General features: G+C 44.4%; 1 protein-coding gene across 4 annotated transcripts in view; it reads right to left on the bottom strand.

The window, feature by feature from the left end:
- Window positions 1–21,933, bottom strand: part of NUP214 (nucleoporin 214) — a 58,335-nt gene extending 36,402 nt beyond the window's left edge. For all 4 annotated transcript variants that reach the window (XR_002086479.2, XM_006260013.4, XM_014603809.3 and 1 more), the window contains exons 1-21: window positions 21,826–21,933; window positions 18,605–18,800; window positions 17,756–17,907; window positions 16,670–16,874; window positions 15,646–15,716; window positions 15,214–15,277; window positions 13,898–14,001; window positions 13,203–13,309; window positions 12,553–12,619; window positions 11,805–11,931; window positions 9,868–10,029; window positions 8,269–8,722; window positions 6,813–6,991; window positions 5,779–5,870; window positions 5,138–5,227; window positions 4,619–4,768; window positions 4,322–4,480; window positions 2,774–2,877; window positions 2,035–2,217; window positions 1,331–1,416; window positions 1,141–1,224 (exon numbers count right to left, since the gene is read on the bottom strand). Coding sequence is in view for 3 of the 4 variants with exons in the window: in XM_006260013.4 (XP_006260075.1) it covers window positions 1,141–1,224; window positions 1,331–1,416; window positions 2,035–2,217; window positions 2,774–2,877; window positions 4,322–4,480; window positions 4,619–4,768; window positions 5,138–5,227; window positions 5,779–5,870; window positions 6,813–6,991; window positions 8,269–8,722; window positions 9,868–10,029; window positions 11,805–11,931; window positions 12,553–12,619; window positions 13,203–13,309; window positions 13,898–14,001; window positions 15,214–15,277; window positions 15,646–15,716; window positions 16,670–16,874; window positions 17,756–17,907; window positions 18,605–18,800; window positions 21,826–21,867 (2,878 nt within the window). In the remaining variant the exon portion in view is untranslated. The remainder of the gene's footprint in view (window positions 1–1,140; window positions 1,225–1,330; window positions 1,417–2,034; window positions 2,218–2,773; window positions 2,878–4,321; window positions 4,481–4,618; window positions 4,769–5,137; window positions 5,228–5,778; window positions 5,871–6,812; window positions 6,992–8,268; window positions 8,723–9,867; window positions 10,030–11,804; window positions 11,932–12,552; window positions 12,620–13,202; window positions 13,310–13,897; window positions 14,002–15,213; window positions 15,278–15,645; window positions 15,717–16,669; window positions 16,875–17,755; window positions 17,908–18,604; window positions 18,801–21,825) is intronic.
- Window positions 21,934–24,325: the final 2,392 nt, after the last annotated feature.

Raw genomic sequence — 24,325 nt, 5'->3', positions numbered from 1 at the left:
AGGAGTTAGTAAGCGGCTGAATGTACTGCTGCTTTTCTGCCATTGATTCAATGATGCAGTCCTGAGATAACCGTTCAGATGCACTTTGCGATGTCCTAGGATAAACTGTTAGTACATCTCATCTGGCAAACCTTTTTTAGGGTGTATTCTGGGACAAACAAAATGCCTATTTGTTAGAAAGGAAGGAGAAAAAGTTCCAGTTTCTCAGGTTTAAAATGAAGGTGACAGCAATTCTCACTTGCAGGCTTTTGTTCAAATGACACCTTCCCTGCTGTGTGTTTGCGCCATGAGACTGTTCAGGCTGCAGAGCCGCAGTGCAGATAGGGAGGCTGTGGCAGGAGGATCACAAAAGCAGAGAAAGTGCTGTGCCTGTAGTCACCTGCTTTGTTGCTATTATATGGAAAAGGTCTGCTACCATTTAATCTGCAAGATGTACGCTGACTTATTACTTCAGAGCACGTAACAAGTGGTGCTTGAATCAGAAATGTTCACACCAGATACTCTGGGATGATGTCAGGTAACACAAATAAAAGAGGCGCTTGGTTTAACATATCTATTAGAAAGTTATTCTGAACCTGGATTTCAAGCTGGAAAGCTCAGTCAGTAAGAAACTAGACATTCAGCTTGAATGCATCTTACTGACAAATGCAGTCAGAGGATGAGAGAGGAGACAGAGCTGCATTTTGATGCACTGCACAATGATGACCTTCCTACAACATTGTAAGCAACATGCAATGGGGACCATATTTCTGGGGAGCTTGAGGCATACAGTGTGTAGCATGATGAGAGGCAGGAGCCTATGACAGAAACTTCTAGGCGCTAATACAATGCAAATCCTGATTCCTACTTCTCCATTTGAAAGTCAGGTTTCTAAGCAAGCAGTACACCTGTGAATGACAATAAGGTGGCCCAATTTAAATAGTGCCATTTGTCCCATCTGTGCAGGAAAAGGAAGCTTCCAGTCAGAAACTAGTTTGACAGAAGCCCCCAACATTTTCAAAAAAAGGTGGGGACTAGGAGAGAGAATGAAGACTACAAGAGCTATGTTTAGGAATCTATTTTTGTTGTAGACACAGCACAATCCTAACAGTTCCTGGAAAGACGCAAGTACTTCAGATACCTACTGCATCGCATATTTACCTGGAGCAGTGGATCTCACAGGAGGAGTCTTCCTTTTGGCTAGGAAATTCCTCAGCTGCGCCTGTTTCACTGGGGACAATTTAGCTGGAAAAACAGAGGGGAAAAAGTCACTATCCTCCAGAGTACCGTAGGAAAGCCAGTCACAAGTCATGTTTAACACATGCATAGGGGGAAGGGGCAGAACAATTACCAGGTACTTTCGGAAGAGGCTTGACATGCGATTCCAAGGTCGTTTTCATCAAGGCATTTCTCAAGCTCTCAAGGTCACTGTCAGAACTGAAATAAGGCAGAACAGTGAAACAAACATGCATGGCAGGAAGAGGAGCCATATGCTGCTCTACCCAAATAGCTGTATAGGAAGAAAAAAGACCATGGGATTACGGAGAAGACCATAACTGACTAACTCATCTGAAGAGACTACGTCATAAAAAAAGAGTGCATACCACAGGACATTCTCCAGATGCTATGTACTATTTAAATGCAAGCAACAAAACCTTACTCACAAAGAACACCACCTCCAATCCCAAGGAAAATACAACTGCTGTCTTCAGGACAATGGTAAAGCATGTGGGAGTCCATGTCTTTGCAATGTTTACACTATAGCAAGCACATATCTTTCAGAGAATCCAATATACAATAATTAGGTTGTCGCAAATTAAGGAAAAATAATTCTCAAGCCATTATGAAGAACACCTGTATTGCTTAGGAACAGAACAAGAATGTTCACAGCCACGGTCCATTCTTGTGGTTGTTCCCACCTCCCAACACATGACATCTCTATCTTCAGATGCTATGGCTCTAAAGGGCAGTCTCCCTTAGACAAATACCTTTCTACAGCACTATGGGAAGAGCCTCAACTCAAAAACTGCCCTATTTTTTTTTTCTGACACACACCTTTGAGCACTACTATGAGAAGAAGTGTCACTGGGGACATGCCACTGAGATGTCTGGTTGTACAGGCGAAGCTGCTGCAGACTGTCCACCAGGTGATTGAGCCTCTTCCTCTGCTGGTTGATTATTTCACGATGGTTTGCAAGAGTGTTAAACAAAGTCTCGCGCTCAGGAACTACCAGGCGCCTTGAAACATAAAGAACAAAAACACAGATTAGAGTGGGAGGCCACTGGATACTTAGCCTGGCTGCAAGCACTTCCCCAACCCCCAAACCATTGACTTCATCTATAAACTTAGGTGGACCTGACCACCCAAAAGGGTACTTTGGTACACACACCAAGGCAGAGCAGATTAGAGATGTAATCTCTGTGGTATCCGTCAATCTTACTCAATCTGCTCCTTCACTGCATATGTGTTTAAGAAAAGGGCTTCATTACCAACTACTAAAGGGTTTGTTCAGTATGGACAAAGCTTGTTTTACAGGCATTTGTGTTGGTGGAACTTGCCAGGATTTGCTGAAAGGCATCTCTCAAAGCCACCACTGAATAATCCAAATTTGGGCTTTGACTCATGTTAGTTTCATTATGAATGCACCGCATTTGAGTGTTAGCAAACCCTTCAAAAAGGCTCTGGAGCACTGAGAATAAGGTCCCCCCTCTGTCCAGTTAGTGTCAGATGCTCAACTCATTCAGGCACTCCTTAGAAACAGACTCATATTCTATCCTAACTTCAGTCACTCACTTTTGTTTCCTCTTCTCTTCCAGATGCCGGTCCCACTCAAAATCAAGAACGTCATTCACATCCTGAACAGCAAACTTCACGTATTGGTGTAGGCGCCGAATTTCCTATTGAGCAAAGCAAAGTCACCTTTCCATTTCTCCTTGGAGGCTCAGCTTCCGTGAAGCCAAGTGAGGACCCCTTTAAGCTAACTAAAATCAAGCCAGGGAGCACATAACCTCATCTAGTCACTTCTCTCTACAGGGGCAGAACCTGATACAATGATAATTTATTTCAATCATCAGCCCTCCCCTCATTTGCCTTCCAGAAAATTCCTGTCTTGGTCCCAGTCTTCATGTTTCTCTTCCCCTCCACCATGCCCCCCCATGTTCCTCTCTTAAAGTCAGTGCCTTAGGCTCTTTAAAGGGAGGAATAACCTGGGTTTAAGTCATGCACACTATTCTGAGAAGCAACAGAGAAATAAAGCTTTATGAGAGAGAAACACTTACTACACAAGTTGGGCAGTGAATTAATACACAACACCCAGGGGAATTTTAGTAGCACATCTGAAGAAGGATGTGCCATTAAAGTAGCATGTGAATTAATATACTTAGAATAGGTATTTATTTTTTGGTGCTAAGTAGGATTCCAACAGGTCCAAAACTGCCAATGAATACCAGGTAAAAATGGGGCACTCAGTACAAAGACTCTGTACAGATATGCAGTAACATGATTGAGGAAGATGGACATCTTCCCTTAAAAGAAATCTGAAACAGGACAGTCTTGAACTCTGACATGCTGTGTCAGCAATGCTTACAGTATTCTTTTTTAGTAGCACAAACCTGCAATTAGTTCTGTAATAAAAAAAAAAAAATCTTCACTTGTGTCTTCAGAGGACTCTTTGCAGGAACCCTATCATGTCAAAGAAACCAAGCACCACTTACACATTTCAGTTTTAGGGGCATGCTTATTTTATGTTGCCTGAGGGAATATAATACCACACACCCCTAACCCTAGATTCTCTCATCTCTTTAGAGCATCTATGAATTCTTGGGCATTTTCCATTGTAATCTTGCATTCAGAACACCATTTAGTGTTCTGCTCTGCCAGCCATGAAATTAACCACTATTTTGTAAGGCACAATAAATCAAATTGTTCGGCAAAGCACTTGCTAACGATAAAAATAATTCTAAGGAGAAGCTTTTACAGAGCTTTGGAACAACAAATCCACGCTTGCCAAAGAATATACCTGCAACTTCAACCCCCTGAGCAAACATCAGTGTTTAGGAGTAGGGTCCTGGGGAGGCAGGAAGTTTATTCCCATCTCTGATCTTGGGTAAGGCACTTCAACTTCTACAGCTCCTTGGTTTCTCCATGCAAAATGGGAACAGTGAGTACTACAAGGGAACTTCAGGAGTGTCATGTTTTCCAAGGGTTCAAGAGACACCGTTAACACTTTTATTCACTGTACTAGGCTGAGGCAACATTAGTGTAGCGGAACCAAGCTTCTGGGTACTAAACAAGTCTCAACAGTCTCATTTAATTTTAAACGCCAGCAAACGTGCTTTATACCTGAAGCTGTGCTTCACTCTTAGGGTCCAAGGGTTTCTTATAGAGCAAATGTAAATATCCAGAACTACGATTGCGCTCATTCTGTTCTTTAGCCTCTTCTGTCCCTGCAAATCCCTCCAACAGGCTCGTCTTCAGCATACTGACATCTCCATGAAGGGACTGTGAATAGCGAAAGTTTTTGATTGAGATCTGGTTCATCTCTTAATGCCTTCATTGCCACAAGTACAGGCATCTCCAATGGCTGCCTGCCCCTCCTACACACCCGGACACACTACATTCAGACATACTAGAAGTTACCTCTGTTGTCTCTCTGATCTCTAGGAGAAAGGTGTGAAGATCATCAGACTCTGTCCTCAGCATCTTCTTCTCCTCCTCTGTACCCACCTGAAAACAGGCTTTGGAGGTTCGTGCTTTCAGCTCATCTAACTCCTTCTGGAAATGTGCAATCTACAGAATCACAGGGTAAAGAATGTTCAGTAGTTATGACAATGTGATGTGAAACCAATGTCATAGCTCTGTTGCCAACTAATATTCCTATGCAGTCCTAAGTTCATGGCACTTTGCAGACAATGGAAGTAGGCCTCCTGCATTTCCTTGCAAAGGGAAAGACAACTCTGGGTTCACAGTATAAATAATGCTTTGTTAAAGCAACCATAACAGGCAGATAGACAATATGTACAGAACTGGTTCAGAGTATAATGGTAAGATTTCTAATTTACTGAAGGACACCACTGGGAAATGGATATATTGAAGAGTGACCACATGACAATAAATCCATCTTTTTAGAAAGCAGAAAAAACTCCTTGAAGATCTGACCTCCTCTCTGATTCCTGCAATGACAGGATCCGATTCCTTCCATTGGTGAACCTGTTTCTCCAACCCAGTGCTGGGCAGAACTGACTTGCCCTGAAAGCAAAGTGTTGAGAATGAAGACCTATTAAAATGGAAACCCTTAATGCCAACAAATGCTTGCTGCTAGCAATCAGACACAAACTGCCCTATGGGATTACTCTGCCAAATGCAAGTATTCATTACTTAGTTCAATGCAGCGCTGCCAAGATTTAACTCTCAACTCTTCTGAGCAGGCCTTTCAAAATCAGGAACAATCCTAATGCATCCCCCTGCATTACCCCTTTAATTCAATATATTTTTAAGGCCCTTAAATAATTCAGGCAGTTCAGTGGCTTCAAGGATCCATTCATATGAGAAAGCTCTGATTACCAGCTCACACAGAACTACGCATAATTTTCTACCTCTGTTCATGACAGCAGGCACCAAACCCATATCAGGTTTCCAACTTTCCAAAAATACATAAAACAACTCTAGCCCTTGCAGCTCGTTGTTTTTATCTTTGAACATTTGCTGACTTAACAGCACTAGTTCAGTTTAAGACTACAGCAGGTCAGAAGTTAGAGACAGTTTTCAGCCCCTGTAAAATCTGCTCGAGTTCTCTTTACCTGATTGGAGCTTGATTTTGTTGCAAAAGGGGTGATCTTAGCGGCCTTCTGTAGCATAGAAGCTGGAGGTGTGTTCTGAGCAGGGCGTGCCACTAGAGTTTAAGAGAAGAAACATCAGCTATAAACAAACACATACAGGGCTCAAAGTGAAGTGAGACAAGGCCATTTTGGGATATAAAAGAAAGAAGTCAATTAGAGGGTTTAGACTGTGCCCTCACATGCATTCAACAGTGTCCACATCAAGTCAGTAAGATTTTGCAGCCCTCATTCAGTACACCTGCTCTTGGACTTCAGCCAGCTGGTTCCTGAAAGCCTATTCCCCAATTTCCCTAATCACTTTTCTTTATGGGGGAGTTTAAGTGAATTTTGACCCTTATGAAAGTGCAACTGACAGGAATGGCTGAACTGGCTCCAAGGCAACCAGATGCTGCTCTAGTACTCTTTTTCCCCCTACTGCTCTGCCATTAATGCTACTCAATACTGGAATGCAACACTCCTCATTCCAGTTCTGGGACACCATTAGAATAGGCCGTCTCCCAAGACTGACCTATCATTCTCATTTCAAACCTGGGATGCACATGACCAAAACCAACTGGTCACAAACTGATCTGAAAAGTGGGGTAACGTTCACTTATAAATAGGATTAGATTTGCTTCATTTTCATTTGTGATCTCTTTTACCACTAGAGAGAAAAGGTCATAAATCAACTCACTGACAAGATCAGAAGTATTTTGGGAATGTGTGATGTGCAACAATTTCTCTCTGAAGCTAACTATTACACAAAACAATGGAGAGTTTGTACTGTGGCAAACAAAAGGTGCAGAGGGGAAACCTTTCCAATGACTGTGCACTGTGCCTAATGCCATCTAGTCTGCAGAGGCTGAAGGTCGTGGGAATCCAAGCACTGCAGCACAGTTTCATCAGCTTAAGGCAGTGCAGAGAAAACCTCCCAGGCTCACTTTATACCTAGCAAGGTAGAAATATGTTAAAAATGGGGACAGCTTTAGGCCCTTAAACTGCATGTTAGGTCATACCTGTTGTAGATGCAGGGGTTGAAGCCTTCAGTGGAGGAGCAGTGGTGCAGACTGGCAGGGGTGCAGTTTGGCTTCCAGGGCCTCCTGAAGAAATAGGCTTTGAGGTGGAGAATGAAAACATTGCAGAACTGTTGTGACTGCTGCTGCTAGTAGGAGTAGACATATCTACGGCAGTGAACCTAGAAGAGAACATAAAATATTTTAGCACTTGCAATTGGCCCCAACTTCTTTTTCTACAGCCAAGAGGAAGTGCTAATATCTAGAGGAAACAGTTGCCTATCTTTCAGATAAGTAATGAAACTCCATGCCCAGATAGCGAGTACAATCCTAGTTGTTAGGGTAAAGATAGATAGAAACCTTAAAGGAATATGGACAGGACTCCACAGCAGAATGAGCAGGGAGTAGTTTCAGAGGACAGGAACTCAGCACTAGTATGCTGGGACTGTTGGAAGTTAAGGGCTTTTGCCCATAGGGTCTCACAGCTCCTATAATAATGGGAACCAACCAAGAACGTCATGAAGCAGGAACGTTACTGTGCTGCTTGCTGTAGTACAGTGATCATATCCAGCACCTGGCTGTCCCTGTACCAGTTGCCAGAACAGACCTATATGGAACTACTTCCCCCTAGAACTGCCAGTTGTGAGAAGAGGTCAGCATTTCATCAAGGAACTGTTCATCTCTGAGAATCATTCCTTGCCTCTAATTATTTGGGGTGCTGCAATACAACCAGTCCTATCATAGCTTCGGTACATATTAATCGAAGTGCTGCAGTGAATACTGAAATGTGTAACAGCTGTCTCTTTTAAAGGCCAAATGCTGCAAGACAACAGGAACTGCCATTTAGCATCAAATACTAGGACTCTCAGGGTAGGCGAGATGAATATTCAGCTGATACAGGAATGGGCAGCTCAATTTACTTTTAAAACTGAACAAGCATCAACAGCTATAACAGGAGATCTTAAAAGAGGGGAAATTTCCTAATTTAAAAATTATTCCTAGAACCCTTGGAAATTTCTGTAAAATGGCTCTCTGGACCCCAGATTTAGTTAACATTTCCCTTAATTTTTCAGTCCCTTCCTTTGAAAACACAATTAGTTAAGGGAATTACAGTCAAGAGATGGATGCAAGGATAGGCATCAGCAGTAATGTTTACAGCAATGACCTGTACGCTGTTCAGATGGATAGTGGCCAGAAGTGGGTTATCTAACAAATGCCTGTGTGAAATGAGTTTGAAGGCCTCAGGCACAGGCCCCAGTAAATAAGTATCTGCTTCAAAAAATACCAGTTATTCACTGACATGATTGTAGGTGGGCTCAGAGCAAAAGAATTATGTAGGCCATGATAACATTTACCCCTCTTAAACAGCTGAAATGGCTACGCCACCTTAGCAACCACCATTTCTCACACTGATCGAAAAATGCCTGGCCAGCATCTGATATGTTCAAACTATACTTACTTCTCATTGAGGTTTACTTTAACAGTAGAAGCTGAAGGGGTAAAACATGGCTTCTGTCCAATGGGTGCAGCAGACAGTGGTGGCACAGGTGAGCTCTCTGTAGTCGGTTTAAAATTTGTAGAACCAAAAGAGAAGGAGGCAGCAGAAGTGGCCATGGGGCCTGCAGAGAGGGAAGGAGTTGTGGAAGCTTTGGAAGAAGCGGACGAGAAAGAGAATGCAGCTGCTCCAGTGAAACCGGCACCCGGGGCTTGTTTGGACACATCTGATGCAAAGGGATATGGTGGGGGATCCCCTGATGTTGAGCCAGATGCCTTTACTGTGGAAGGGGTGAAGGAAAAGGTGGCAGCTGCACCACCTGCAGGAGGCAGAGTTGAGGCCAAGGAAGCAGAAGCAATAGCTGGTGTGGCTTCCAGCTTTGAAGTAGGAGAGGTGGTCGGGGTGGTGGCAGTGCTTCCTGGAGAAACATAAATCGGGGCAGGGAGAAACACGGTTAATGTTCCTTCTCACACGGCTTGCAGTGCTTCCTGCCCAAATATTGTTCCATGTAGACAATAAAATGCCCTGGCACTCAATACTGTCAACGTGTGGAAGAAGGGGGAAGATGAAGTAGGGTTTTACAACCCACAAATCCAAAGAACTGAGATACTAAATGCAAGAATAACAGGATTACAGTAAAGTAGGTCTGGAAGGGACCTCACAAGGTTATCTAGTCCAGCCCCAGCTAAAGGCAGGATCATCCCTAACTAAACCATCCAAGTTAAGTGTCTGTCTAACCCACTCCTGAAGCTCAAGAAGTTTGAGACTCAATCAATGCTACAATTTCCCCGAGTCAAATCTGACTTAAGGGCTTGGGAATTTCTAGTGAAAAGGCTTCCCTATTTCTCTATCAATTGTGATGTGGTCCAGCCCATCTCCAGTACAGCAGCCTGTCAAGCGCACAGGCCAGCCAGGGCTGGAGCCAGACAAAGTGCCCAATGAGAGGGTGAAGCAGAACTGTAGACTTGAAGAAAGTATAGCTTTGTAGTGGAGCAGCACTCCACATATGCTGGAATGCAGAACAAACAGCTGATTACTTTGCCCATAGCAGCAAAGGGAGTCACTGAGTTTATATCTGATATGGTGAGACAGACTCACATGCCTATTAAAACCATTTACTTCCCACCAGCTTTCTAACGTTATTGCTGCAGTTTGACAGAAACCTGTTGCTTAAACAAGTCTTTGGATCACAAGCCAAATATTACTGCCTGTGCTGTGGCCCCAGGTAGATATAAGACAGGGAAAAGCCCCCACACATTGGGAAAGGAGTCTTTGTATGTCACCTAGTCCAATAGTGCCTTGGACCCCTGGAAGTACAAGGTGCTTCCTTGATGGATAGCAGTTCAAGGAGTTGGTTTGCTATGTGCCAGGCCTGTTGTCCGGCATTTAGAAGGTAAATTGCATTTCAGGTGTACATGCTATGAAACCTTCTGGGGGACATTCACAACGAATGATGTTACATAAACTCACATAGCCAGTGGAAGCTGAGTGAGCTTCATGCCCAGGTTTGTCACAGACCCACAAATGAAAACAAAAAGCTCTCCCCAAAACATGGGTACCCACCTGCCGACTTTGATGCTCTCTCCCCTTCTATTGACAGAGGCTCCGGGGTCACGATGAGTGATCTGATACCTGGGTTTTGATTAATCATATAGAATGGGCAGAGCACTCCATCCGTGGACAGCAAGATCAGAACAGGAGCTGGCGCAAGCGTCTTCTCATCACCTGCAGAAGATCACACACGATAATGACACTTCTACACTCATCTGTTTGTGTTGCCACTGATGTCACCACCGCAACTTCCTCTCTTACGTCTCAAAAACTGGCCACTTTTTTCTACCCATAGGCTGCATATATTCCTGTCTCTCTCCCTGTACTTGTCTGCTCCATTTGCCCCCAAAATTCCCCCTTTCACTTCACTTCCTCTTTCCTATTCTTGACTTTAAGCCTTACACAGATTCACAAACCTTGAAGGACAGGGAAGACAATTATCATCCTGCATGGCCTGCTGAACACCACAGAGCACATTTCACCCAATAATTCTTGCACCAAGCCTACTATTATGCACTCGAGATGTCAGAAGCAGCCCATCTCTGTGTCCAACAGCCCGGTTTCTCTTCTTGCAAGCCCATCTATCCAATCCTCCACTTGAGGCTGCTAATAGGAAACTGCTGAGACTGATATATTTTCCTTTGCACCCTACTTGCACTAAATGCTTAGGATGGAGGACACAAAGGAATCCAAACATAAAATTTTTCTGGTTTTCTTTTTATAGCTTCAGGTCCCTCCAATACCCCATGACTATCCCTTTTCCCATTAACACCATGTTGAGACAGTGCTGGGAAAGGATGCTTTATTTTGGAATCATGTCCAGCAAATCCTCATGTTTTATATAAGAAACTGTAGCAAGTGGGTAAAACAAGAATAAGTGCAAACAAACAGGGCCTGAGCAGTAAGTGAGGAGGGTATGGACTGTGTGACAATGGGCTCTGAAAAGACTTGGAAGAGGTAAGGTGTGGACTTAAGCTGGTCCCAGCAGATTCCTTAATCCAATAAAAGCAGTGAACAGATTAACAGAGAAAATGCCTCAGCTTCAATTCTGCATCAATTCTGACTTGAATTTCCTACTGGAACCTACTGCTATAACAAAAGCTACCATGGTTCTCAGTTAAATCAGCACCCCACAGTGCTTCGCATGTAGCTTGTCACTGCTCTACCTTCTATTCTGCCCAAAGGCATCTCTGTTTCAAACTATCTCTGGGCTTCGAGGGAGAGTTCTCATAGTTTATCCAGGTATGGTAAAATAGCTCGGCTGCATCTTCAAAGACCTTGTCAGAGACTGAAGGTGGGAAGCCTTCAGGCAGAGCACAAGGTAGAGCAATAACGCCACTGGCTGCATGTTGGGCACAGCAGGGGATGAAGTCAGTTCAGGCTTTAATAAAGAGCTAAATCCTAAGCATATAGATCAGTGAGCCATGTTTCTTCTGGCAATGAAATTAACCTGCTTCTCCTGTAGATCAATGGGGGTGCTTATAATACAAAATAGCCCCGCAGGAATGGGCGTGCTACAAGAGCATGCAAACCATTTTCACAGACAAATACCTAAGTGAAATTCTACAGCTAGTTTGATGCCCAGGGTGTTAATCTGAATCCAGCTTTTAAAGCCACTATAATATTAATTTCAACAATCAAGGAAATGATGGAAAACAAAGCATAAGGCATACATTTTGCTTCCTGTCTACACACAGATTCCTTAATTAGACAACTTATACACTGGACAATGAGCTTTTGGACATGCACTCAAGTGTTAACTGTTCATTGATCAGTCACAGTGCACTGGGCTCAGCATAAAAGCCCAGGACAGATTCCTTGTAGCAATCTCATTTCAGATGCCTTAAGACTCAGCCTCCCAGACTAATCACTCTGCCCCTCCCCCAAAGGTGCCTGACCTGCTATCTGTGCAGTATTCCCTATTAGCAAAGTACCTGGGTCACACTTACTGATTGGTATAGGCATGTTACTGGTATAATCGATGGCCACACCTACTGGTAAGGTGTCATCACTCTTATCTGTCACAGGAAGTTCTGCTCTGCTGGAGTCTTCCAGAACCCATAATTCCCAATTGCTCTGGAAAGAAAGAACAACATTTAGCAATGGTTTTTTGGCTTTCAGCATTCTTAGCACAACTTGCTCACAGTAACAAGAAGCAAAAATCGCTCGTATTTCACAAACAGCTGTGATCCTGGCTCTGGAGCGCCAGTACAATGTGGTGAAAGAACAGATTGCAACAAGACACGCTCTCTGTCGAAAACTGTCAGTTTACAAGACTAGCACCAATATCCGAAACTGTCACAAACTGCTGAATGGCTTTCACGTGGAACATCTATATTTGCTGACATGACTTGTCTTTAAGGTTTGGTTTAAACTGGTGGACCCAGCAAACAGGGCACCATGGTGAAAAGGAACTCTGTTTGTTAAGCTGGCAGCAAGCCAATGATGCAAAACTATTCCTTTTGCACATTGTTCACTTTATGTTTTGTTCCACTCCAATCATGTGAAGTTTTAGTCACTAAGAATTCTCCTGCCCACAGGCAACATAGAGAGGTAACAAAGCATCCCTTTCATCTCATGATGCTGTGGCATGTCAAACACTGAAACATAGTGTTCCTCATGCCTCACATGCTGAGATCCAGATCTCTTTCCTAAAAAAAGGTACAATTGTACAAGTGCCACAGAAGGGAAGGTTACCTGGTCTCCTTGTCTGGCAAGGATGCTGACTTCTGTGGAAGCTGCTGAAGCTGCTAGGACTAGATCCCTTCAAGTAAAGAATCAAAACAGGGTTAAATCCAAAAGTGATAATTATCCATTTGGAATTCCTCAGCCCAAATTCATAGCCAAGCTACAGGTATCAAATAGGAAACTGAGCTGTAACTGATCTGAAACAGAGAAGTATAACTATGTCTACGCCATTTCAGAAAGACAATTTATTACCCATTGGGGAAATCATTTCCCTTATCTGTTAGCAATGTAGCCGAGTCACACACCATTGTTATCCTAAACTATTTGCAATAGAAAAGAATCTAGCAGATTAACAAACAGGACCTAGCAACCTCACATAGACACATGAGGAGGTAAATCTAAACCCATACTCCAATTGCTTTAATTCTCAGTAGAAAGTTTTAAAAAAATCCTTAGTATATCTGTGCTATGTTGTACATTGACAACATATGAATGGATCCATTTGCAAAGGTTAAAGAGTGCAGTCCAACATCATGTGCTCAACAAGCAGATGTCATATCCCTCTTCACTATAAGCTCAACAATAAGAATAGATAGGGATAGACTGCTCCGAACAATATTTTAAGGCAGATAATCTCAATCATGGGACCTTACACTCACCAATCCTCAACATAGTTGAGAAAATAATGATGTTGTCTCTCAGTGCAACTACCATAGCAGGGCTCCATGAAATTCACAAATTTCTCTGGTCGTTTGTCTTCCTTTTTCTGCATGGACAAGAGAAACAGGAATTAACATGTGATTTACTGTCCATTAAAACCACTCAACTCAGCCTGCATAAAAACAAACCTATCTGGGTGCAATAATAACGATACTATACACATTAGGAGGCAATTAATGCCTCTTGCAAAGCCAACCGGATCCAAATATGTTGAGTCCACAGGAACAATAAGAGATAATATGAGGGGGATGGAGTTACGATGCATAAATAGCCCCAGAGTGAGCAGCTGATGTTGTATGCAGCATCATAGCCCAGTGGCAAGTTTCAAGAAAAATCAGTCTTTGAATAGCCAACACATCTGTGACAAACCAAAGGTCTCTTGATGGAGGCCTCCTTACAGCATCCAGCACAAAGGATGCACTCAAAATGTGATCCTACTTCCCTTTTTAGCCATAAAATAATTATCTCCTGAATTCAGAACATCAAACTGACCTTCTATTTGATGCTAAGGAGAATAAAAGAAACAGACTGCTGTAAAAAAGCAGGTCAAAAGAACAAACAGCACCAGCACTGACTTCAGGAACAGAAAACTCAGACAGTGAGAAAAGAGAAACTATGTCTTCTTGGCACGTACCGGCAATGTGACCATCACCACTTCGGGAGCTGTTTCCAGGGTCCCATCAGCAGCTGCATACACTATAGTGAAGACGTATGTGCCGACCCATAGTACATCCAGGACTGGAAGACAAAGAAGGAACAAGAAAATCAACAGCCCAAGTCTTCTTGAGAGAGCCCTTCCTTGCAGACTGGTTATTATGCTTGCAGTGAAAAAAAATAAAACAAATGCCACTAGGATAAAGACCTTTTTGTGGAAATTGTTTATCTCTGCAATAGCACGGGCAACAGTTCTGACGGACCATCTAGCCAGCCACGTGACAAACAACATACCACATACGACATGAGAGGACCAATCTGATCCTAGGAAATTCAGGAGGCAAGACTAAAGTACACACCTGATCTAACCCATTTTGGGACACTGGAGAAAGACAACCCCAACATTTCCTAATGCTTTGCATATATAAAAGACATTTCAGCTTTTACTTCAAGTTTATGTCATTTATGTCAGTACTGCAGTTTTGAATGAAGATGATTTCATTTTTTTTAATAATCAAAGAGTAATAAAGACAGAGAGAGACTAATCTGTCACTGAGTAACTGAAAACTGCACTTTTCGAAAAGCCAGCAGGTAACAATTACTTTTATGAAATGTAATTTTACGACGCGTATTTTAAAAAACTCTCTAAGTGTGCAACAACTTGGACTCTGCAACTTTTCCCTCCACTCCTGAGGATTAATTCAACTCAAATTTCTCTTTAAATAGCTTTAACATGGAGTTGGTTCAACAAGAGTTATCGTCTGCAGAAATCCTTGCTCCTCTTTAAATAGCTGAAGCTTTTCTTTCATACATGGCACGTGGATGTAAAAACAAACAATGAGCAATTATTTTTCTAAAAAAGCCTAGTGTATTCACATACTCAAGCCAAAAAGGATCCTGTGACCCTTGTCTCTGACCTCCTGTTTACGGCAAGCAATAGGGCTTCCTTGAATTACTGTCTGCTTGAGTTGTAGCATTTTTAGAAAAGTATCCTATCTTGATTTGAAAACTGCTGATGAAACATTCACCACAACTCTTGGTAAGCTGTTTCAGGGGCTGAGGACCTTTGCTGTTACAAGTTAATGCTTTATTTCAACATAACCATGTTCAACCTAATACATTAAGTTTTAGCCTGGAGGAAGTTGTTATGACCATATTATAAACCCTTAAACAGGTGTCCACCACACTGACATGTCCTAAAGGTACAGCAACACTTAAAAGAACAGGCACAAAGAGAAGCCAATGGGCGCGATGATTCAATGGGAGAAACAAAACCGAAGCAAAGAAAAGCTGTACCTTTGACAGGATTATCTGACTCATAAAACGGAGGACAAGGAATTACTTTTTTCTCCTGCAGACTCTGGGGAGAAAAGAAAAAAAAAAAAAAAAAGGTTTCAGAACAAAGAAATGACCCCATACACTCAGTTGGGCAGACATTTGGAAGAGCTGTTTCAAAACGTTACTTTTTTTCTTTCTTTCCCTTTATACCTGCCATCTTCCAACCTGGGGAAAGCTGCATTTCAGTATCAAGCGAGTTTCCTATGTATAATACATACAAAGGTAAATGCTTAACTGTTTATGAAATGGCTTGGACAACTTCCAGGAAAGACAATGCGGTAACTGCAGTACGTTCCACTTCAGCAGCAGTTGAATGTTAATGGAAGACAAAATTAAAGCTGGTTGGAAGCCAATGAAAGGAAACAAAGAAATAGTGCGAACAAAACTTACAGGCAGATACTGAACCACAGTGCCATTCTGTTTCCCTACAGCCAGCTGCTTTCCCTTGGGGCTCCAGCACACTGGACAGAAACAAGAGGACTTCATCAGCAACAGTCACAAAAGCAGGGAAGATTCATGCAGTTCTCATACACCTCTGGGCAGCATCGCTAAACTAAACACCACTCAGGTGTCTCCTCAGCTAAGCAAACAGCTAATTCCAATAAAGCTGTTTTGCTTCAATAGAAGCCATAACGTTTATTACCATATGGCTCATTCTGGCAAAAAGATGACTGTGATGAGACTTTATAACTCAGTCCAAATAAAACTGCAGCAACCTTCCAATGCTCTTTATGTTTGCTTTAGAGCTACCCTAAGCACACTTGCACATTAATTTGAGCTGATGCAAACCCCTGCTTGGAGGCACATAGCTGAGTGCTTGCCTTAACTGAACAGGGGCATGCTAGACAGATACAGCCAAGTGTAAAATTCCTTAGAGGAGGAAAGATGCAACAGAATACTGATTTAATCATATCTGGTTTGAAAAGAAAAAAAAAGCATGCTTATTAAATGCCTATTAAACCAATGTAACATCTTTAGACCAGACCTGGTTTGGGTTATGTATAAAGAATGCATGTGACATACCAAAGCACTCAGGTACCCCCCGGCCATATAGAATTTAACAATCCACTGACGACTGATTCAATAAAAAATGCAATTCTATTTTATATGTACAGCAGACCACTGCATATTTCCTGCATGCAGCCACAAAAGCCTGTTACATTTTACCACTTGGGCAGAAATAGTTAGCTTTTACTGTAAGGGTGCATTGCTCAAGAAAAACCAAGGAGAAATTATACCCTAATGAAAGCTTTCAAAAATCTGAGGAAATGTAAATCCCTCTGCTTCCACAAAGGTGTTAATTTTTTTCTTGAAAGACGACTACCCTGTGTTTGTGGCCAGCCAAACCCTTTCATATTCTTCAGGCATCATGCATCCTTAAGAATTCCCACTGAGCCACAGCTGTTTTACCCACCTGATGTAACAGCCACCGAGGAAGGAAGAGTGGCATAGACCTTCACAGAGTCTGTGACCTGCAGCACAGAGATGCTGCCATCGGACAGACAGATGGCCACCATGGAGGGGATGGTAGGGTTCCATTTCAGATCGCTGACAGTTGCCATGCTGCCCGTGTCTCTGGCCAACTTATGATAAGCAAATGGGCGTTTCTGCTGTTTAGCCTTTTTAAGAGAAAACAACATCACAGGATGCAAATTCCATGTGCTGGGCAAATCTTTTCAAAGTCACAATCCCTGGGTATTTGAACCTGCTCATCTGCAATGGCTGTTTATAGGCCTTAACTGCTCCAATGTGTGCCCAAACTTTAGGAAAAGCTAAAAGTTTTGTGTTCATTGGAACACACCTTCCTAGTACCATGCAAGTTTCTTCAAAAATCACTGAAGGAACTTTAAAAATTGAATTCATTTTTCACGATTTACCACTGGTATAAAAAGATCCCAGTTTCACAGTGCTGTAATGGCAGCGCCACAAAGACCTATGGGAACGTTTAAATATACAAGCAAAGGATCTCTATGAGAATACTACAAGATATCAGTACTCTTGCATGAGTATTTAAATAGACACAAGGCAAAATACAGTCCCTTTTTTTAGGATCCAGCATTAATATACATTACATTCGATAGTTTGGGCTTGAACAACCTAACAATGTCCCTTTAAAAGGTGATCAACATGTTGCAGAAATATTATAGCTCTAACTGAAGACTTCTAGTTCCTGACTACCACGTTCCAGGTTGTGAATAGTGACCTTAATACTTAGTATTTTCTTCACTGTGCTGTTTAAACACGAATTCATCTTCACAAGCACCTATCTATCAGCTCAGTTTATAGTCTTGTTTAACATGTAGGAAAATTAAGGCAGATTGTAACTGAAGACTCATTAAACATAGCCCTCAGTACTTTCCCTACAAAGTGTGCTTTCTTGTGGACACTCACCACTCCGCCACAAAAAACCCCCCCAAACATTTCTAGACAGGCCCTTTCTACTGTCAAATCCTTCCTTTCACATCCAGATTTAATCACCCTGCCATAACACATGCTTTACCTGATTTAAAAACGTTCGGACATCAAAAAAGCCAACGAAGGAACCAATCTCACTGGAGGTCATACACACAGACAGTGTGAGGTTATCACAGCTCAGAGCCAGGTGATGCACGGGAAACTTCATTGAAACCAGTATGCCTTGAACATTCTCAACTTGAAAACAAAGAGAGAAGAAAGGGGAGCAGAATGGAGTGGTCAGTTTTAGACAATCATCATGTGCATTTAAAGTAGAATTTTTACCACAAGCACATACACCCACCATCATAAATAAAAGCCTATTGCTAAAAGCTGTAGACAGGCTGCCCATTAGTTTCTGGAAGCATCTTTTAAATGCCTTGACTATCTTCAAGCGGAATGATTACAAGGAGTTTGGAGGAATTTCCTTATATCTGACTTTGACAAGTGCTTTGCTCAAAAACTGGAGAACCCAAGACTTAACCCAGTTTGTTTGCAATTTTAATACAAAAACTGGAAGGACTTACGTTGAGAACAGAGTTCTCAACGTGACTTCTTTTTTCAGTTTGATGGACAATATCCCAGAAGCTACCATTACTTTGGAAGTCAAGATACAAAAACAGAATCACGGAAATGAGATGACAATTTTCCCCAAGGCATTGAATCCTGCCCCTAATCCTGACTGGGTTAGGTGGATTATTGGTTTGATCTGCGCCACAATATGTTACTTTACTTTTAAATTCACATCCAATAAGGAAGCCTGGCAGCTTCAAAGGCCTGGATCATTATAGCCACCTTGTGACAAGTAGAAAGAGGCAAACCTAGACTGATCAGCTATGCCACGTCACTCTTACTGGGGCTCCCTACACATCCACTGTAATCAGACAAAGCTCACCAATTTTATTGGGATCTTCTCCTGCTTGATTCTGCATTAGAAGATTTTTGGTGTGGAAGACTTGCAGGCCAGTTGCTCCACCGGCAAAGACCAGCCCGTATTTGTTAGATACAACAAGGAGACTGGAACGCTCTTTGGGGAGCTCGTCAGGAGCATCAAAAATTCGGACTTTCTTCAGCGCTCTGAACTGAAAATCCTGTTGTGCAAAAGAATTAAGCAGTGACTCAAAGTGACAGGGAGAAGGGAGAAACCAACCAGATTAAAACATACTTTTATCCAAACACAGTCGCTCAATTAGAAACATGGGATTTACAAGAGCATCACTGAATCCAGCCCCCTGCTATTCGAGCAACTGCATCATAGCATCCCTTCCATAAATACACCTGGCTTCATCTTAAATTTTTTTTTTTAGAAATATTTCCCCCACCACACCTACAGGATGGCTGTTCCAGAAGCTAACTGTTCCAATGGTCACAAGCCTAATTTCTAAACTAAATATAATCACAACTAGTTTATACCCATTTGATTTCATGCCAATGCTGCCCTTTAGCTTAAACAGCTCTTTTCCCCTCCCTGGATGTATTTAAAAAAAGTGATCATTTCCTACTCAGCCTTTGCTTCACTAAGCTGAACAAACCAAGCTTTTTTTTTTTGTCTCCTCTCAACACAGACTCCCTATTCTCCAGTCAACCTAGTAGCTCTCCTCTGCATCTGTCCAAGTTTGAAACCTTGGTTTCTTTAATCTGAACAACCAGAAAAACCACACAATATTTCCAATGAGGTACCAGGGCTTTGTGCTACGGCATTAATGCCAGTACTTCCTCCTATTGGAAATCCTCCTGATAGTTCCTAGGACTGTGCTGCCTTTTTCATGGCTGCATCACACTGAAGAAGCCTCAGTCAGCCTACAACTTACTAGTATATGCAGACACTCCTCCTCCTCCTCCATCATCTCCAAAAGATGCGCTCCCATTGTATAAGGACAAAATACACACAAATTTCCGTTGAGTGCATGAAATTTGCCCTGGGTCTGGTAATATATCTCCTTCCACTTCTTCTCCGCTGCCTGCTATCTTATATACATACTTTCTTCCCTGACACCATCTAGTCAAAATGCCCTTCCAGGTTTTTCCAGTCTTTCCCTTTGCCTCTTGCCCTCAGTATGCACCTTCATCATGCCATGAAGTATCCTGTCCTCCTGCATTCTCTCCTGTTTGCTTCAACTACACCAGCTCTTGTCTTTCTACCCATGTCTTCAACTCTGCTGATTTAACATGCTCCTTAGCACTCACTCAGTCTGATCTCAAGCTCCCAATACATACCTTTATTTATTGCTACAGCCTGCAGAAATCCCTCTTTATTAAAACCCAAAGTCTCTGACCCACATAATACAACAGGAACATAATAGGCTCTGTACCAACATCTTACACGAATACTGAAATACTCATTTAAGTATTAGGCCACATCTAGGTTACCTTTAATTTCTACCCCAGCCTTACTGTAAAGCAGCTCCCATTCCTCCCTTGTTCCTATTTTTAGGAAGTTAAAATTAATCTTCTGTTCTTTAACATCCTTTGTAAAGGCGCTCTCAGCCTGACCTTTGACCATTTTCATTTTATGCCAACAGAAGTGCTGTTCCTCACTTTCTCAAATGAAGAACCACCGGAATACATCGCAAATAGGTCAACCACCACAAAATGCTTGAATTTCCAAGAGAGCCAAGGCCAAACCCTTTGTAACGATCTGCTCCAGAGGTTCCAACGGGCATGGAAAGACTGGACTTTCCCAGGAATCACCTACAAGGATAAGGGCCGCACACTTCACACAGGAAATAAGCGATGGAAAGGAGGCAAAACTCCTTTCTTATGAAATTGCACGACCAGAGCTCAAGACAGGCCTTTCTGCTTGGTGCCAAAATCCCTCTTGAGGGTTGTTCAGGTGAAACAAGGCTTTTTCTCTGCAGCAGCTGTACCCAACCTTTCATCCCTAGTCTGGGGGCTGAACCCAGGGTATGTGGGGCTGGGGGCCAAACCCTGGGTCATGTCCCACACAGGGGGCCATATCACCTGGCTTGGGGGGGGGCTTGGAAATGTCATAGAACCACAGAGGAGTCCGGCTGGGCGGGTCCTCCAGAGCTCATCCAGTCCAACCTCTACCTGAGGCAGGCCCAACCCCTATCCAAACCATCCTCTATCATCCATCACCCAAACTCTACGTAAGACCATCAATCCTGAGCCAACACAGACCTAGCACCCAAACCTGGCACTGATAAAGCAGGGAAACCAAGGCAGCCAATGTCCCACTTCTATGAAAGGTTGCCAATATATGCCCAAGGGATCTGGGGTGGAGGCCACAACCCCTGCTACAATCACTCAATTAGCACCATTGCTCTTTACAGAGCATGGCGTACGCGCTGATGAGTTCTCTGATGGCTGCTGAATCCAACGCACGTGACAGGGCCCACAGACAGGGCACGCCACCCACGCGCTAGCGATGCTCTGAATCCGAGCAGATTCTTTCCTCCTCTGACGCTGGTCGTCGCAAAACTTGATCTGGTCAACCCCGCAGCGCCTCGCTCATCTGCAAGCTGAGTCCGCCAACCAGAGCAGCACTCCGCACTGCCTTCCCAATCAGCCACGGAGGTGCCAAAAGATGCCGAGTCTCCTTTGCAAGCATCGCGAAACCCGTGCAGCGCCTGCCGCCTCTCTCTAGACCCTGCGCGAGCTTCAGAGTACAGCACGGTCGTCAGGATCCTGCGATCCGGTATTCTCTTGACATGACCAAGCCACCCGAGTCGTGTCTTACTTGTCAACGTTCTCACGAATGACAGACCAGCAACATTTAACACTTCCACGTTCGCCGCCCTGGCCTGCCGTCTTATTCGAACAATTTGAGGCAGGCATCTGATACGAAATGTTTAGCCCCCTGCTACAGAGGAAGATAACCCCCTCCCCCTCAGCACCATTGGGACCAATCTGAACAGGGCGATGTGGCCACGAGCCGCTGGTGCCGTGCTGCCGGAGGGAGCCACCTTCCCCTTTACACCTGCAGCAGCCACCACCCCCAAGGGGGGCTTTAATCCCCCCAGCACCCCCGAGGGGGGCCTTGATCCTCCCCCAGCACCCCCCACCTGCCCCTCCCCCACCGCAGACTCCTGGGGCTCAGGCTGTGCAGCGCCGCGCACCCCAGAGGGCCCCTCGAGGCTCTGCCCCCTCCCCCACCTTCATGTCGCGCTCAGGGATCACGTCCATGTCGTCGCCCATGGTGACCAGGCCCGGCCGAGCCGCCGCCGCCGCCGCCACCGCCGCCGCCGCGCGCTACGCACTCCACTGACACTGTCCGGCTACTTCCGCTTCCGGCCCAGCCGGAGGCCGCTCTAGCCGCGCCGCTCGATGGTAGCTGAGGGCGGGAGGACTAGAGAACGGGGTGGGGAGGGGAGAGGGCTGCAAGAAGGGGCGGGGCTTCAGGGTAGGGGCGGGGCCTACCCATAAATTTTGCGAGCATGGGTGCTGGTTTTCTCGGATTAAACCCCCCCCAATTTTCGGTTTAAAAAAATGTAACCCCAAATGCACATTTTCCCATGATTAAAATGAAACACCACTATACCTATCTATTAATCTATCTATAGATACGGATCGATGTATCTATAGCTACAAATCTATCTGTATACCTATCTATATAGATCTAGATAGATTTATCTATAGATATAGAGACACACACACACGGTGTTTCGGTTTAATCACAGAAAAATGTGGATTTGGGGTTCTTTCTTTTTAAACCGAAAATTGGGGATTTTTTTAAATCCGAGAAAACCAGGATCCCTGCTTATGAGCCCCGTTGACAAGCCCCTGGTGCCCCCAGCCCTGGGCTGCCGTGCCCGGTTGCCCCCGTAGGACAGAGAGGAACTAGAGATGGCCACACAAGGGCAACCAGGGGGATTAGGGGCTCCCACGCAGAGAGAGGCGAAAGCCCGGCCTCATCGGTTGGGAAGAGAAACACTTGTTTGGGGAGGGGGGGGACAAGAGGGATGCACGCCACCCCAGATGGCGGAGAGGAAGTCAGCCAGCATTGAGCGCCGAGTCTCTCCCACCAGCCCAGAGCATGAAACAAGCAGGTGGTCAGTGTAAAATGAACGTCAGGACGTTGTTTTGCACCCAGAGGGTCACTAGCGCAGGGAGCTGACCGTCCAGCCAGATTCAGCCAAGGGCCTGGACCCGTTCTTGGAGAGCCGCTGTTGAGCCTGGGAGTGTGGGCCGCGGCCTCTGAAGGAGCTTCCTAAGCACTGAAATGCTGAAGGCTGCAAGAGAGAGAGGGACAATAGGGAAAAACTCCTGGCCAGACTCAGTTCCTGCTTCCTTTCAGCATTTGTTCTTTGCCACCGCGTGAAACAGGCTTATTTGTTACTTCCAAGGGATCGTGGGCTCTTCCCCACCAAGAACAAGAAGACTTCCTTAGGACAGGAGGCTGCTGAGAAAGTAACAACTAATTTCTTGGGACAAAAGAAAGGTAAAACAGGGATGAGAACAATGGTCAAAGGTCCGAAAAGAGTGTGCCAAGACGGGACGCCGAGCACAGCACAGCGGATATTGCCTGCTGGCTTTCGAACGTGTTCAAGGAGCTGGCGGACACTGCCTGGTGAGACGTGAATGGAGGAGGGACAGGGAAACGACCCCGCAGTCCCTGGGGGCCCTGCGTGTGACACAGGCCTTTTGATGTACCATTTGGGAACATGGGCCAAAGCTCAACACGTAGAGCTATGAGCCCCGCTTGGTGATGGGGGCCACTAGGGGCATGGCACTGATTATTCAGTACAACTCAAAGCCAAAACAGGGACAGGAGCAATGGTCAAAGTTTCAGAATGATTGCGCTGGGGATAATCTTAAGGCGCCAGCTCCTGGAGTCCTGTTACGTACCCAGCAGCTCTCCAGGACCTGGCTGTGCCCGTTCAGGGGACAGTGCCCCAGCCACCCACTTCCAGCTCCCAGCACAAATAGAAGGGAGGACACTACCCTTTTAATGGTGCAATAGGGGCTTGGCAGGGCTGTGTACCTGTCCCCACTGCTACTACTGAGAAGGCCGGTGATCTAGCCCTGTCAGCCACTACCGACATGCTGTTTTTAGCTGAATTATTTCAGTCCAATTTATGCTCCCCTGGCCCAAGGCATTCCCATCATTGGCACCAGGCATCATTTGTAGCCTGCTGTGGTTTTATTGTAGCCCTTTGAAGTCAGCCAATGCTCTGCTGCGATGTGCTGTAGTGTTTAAATGGAGCAGAGAAGCACACGCAAGAGCATGTGAAGGGCAAACGCAGCAGCGCTGCCTGTGCAATCTCATTAGCCAGCCTTGCCCCAGGACACCAGCTGTTAGATCCTACTTGCCTTTTTCCACACCTGAGGCCGACGTCACCCCTGCTGTAAGCAAATACAATTGCATTAGCGCTGACCTTAGCGGCGTGACGGCCTCTTACCCTTAGGCTTGCAGCGTAAACGGCCACAGAGTTAAGTCTCTGACCACCTTGGGCTCAGGATGCAGAAAACTAATTGCTCAAAGCAGAGCCCAGTGTGATTTGCAGCCAATTGCTTTATCCAAAGGAGGCTTTACAGTGGGGGAAATTCTCTTCACTCGGTCCACCTGCTTGCACTAGAGGATTTGGAGGCAGCTGTAACACAGCATAAGTGTGCAGTCATTTCAGTCCATAGCAGGTAGTCCAGACAGTACAAA

This window comes from Alligator mississippiensis, chromosome 12 (assembly GCF_030867095.1).
Source record: "Alligator mississippiensis isolate rAllMis1 chromosome 12, rAllMis1, whole genome shotgun sequence".
Taxonomy (NCBI): Eukaryota; Metazoa; Chordata; order Crocodylia; family Alligatoridae; genus Alligator; species Alligator mississippiensis.
This window is presented reverse-complemented; position numbering and strand designations above follow the sequence as displayed.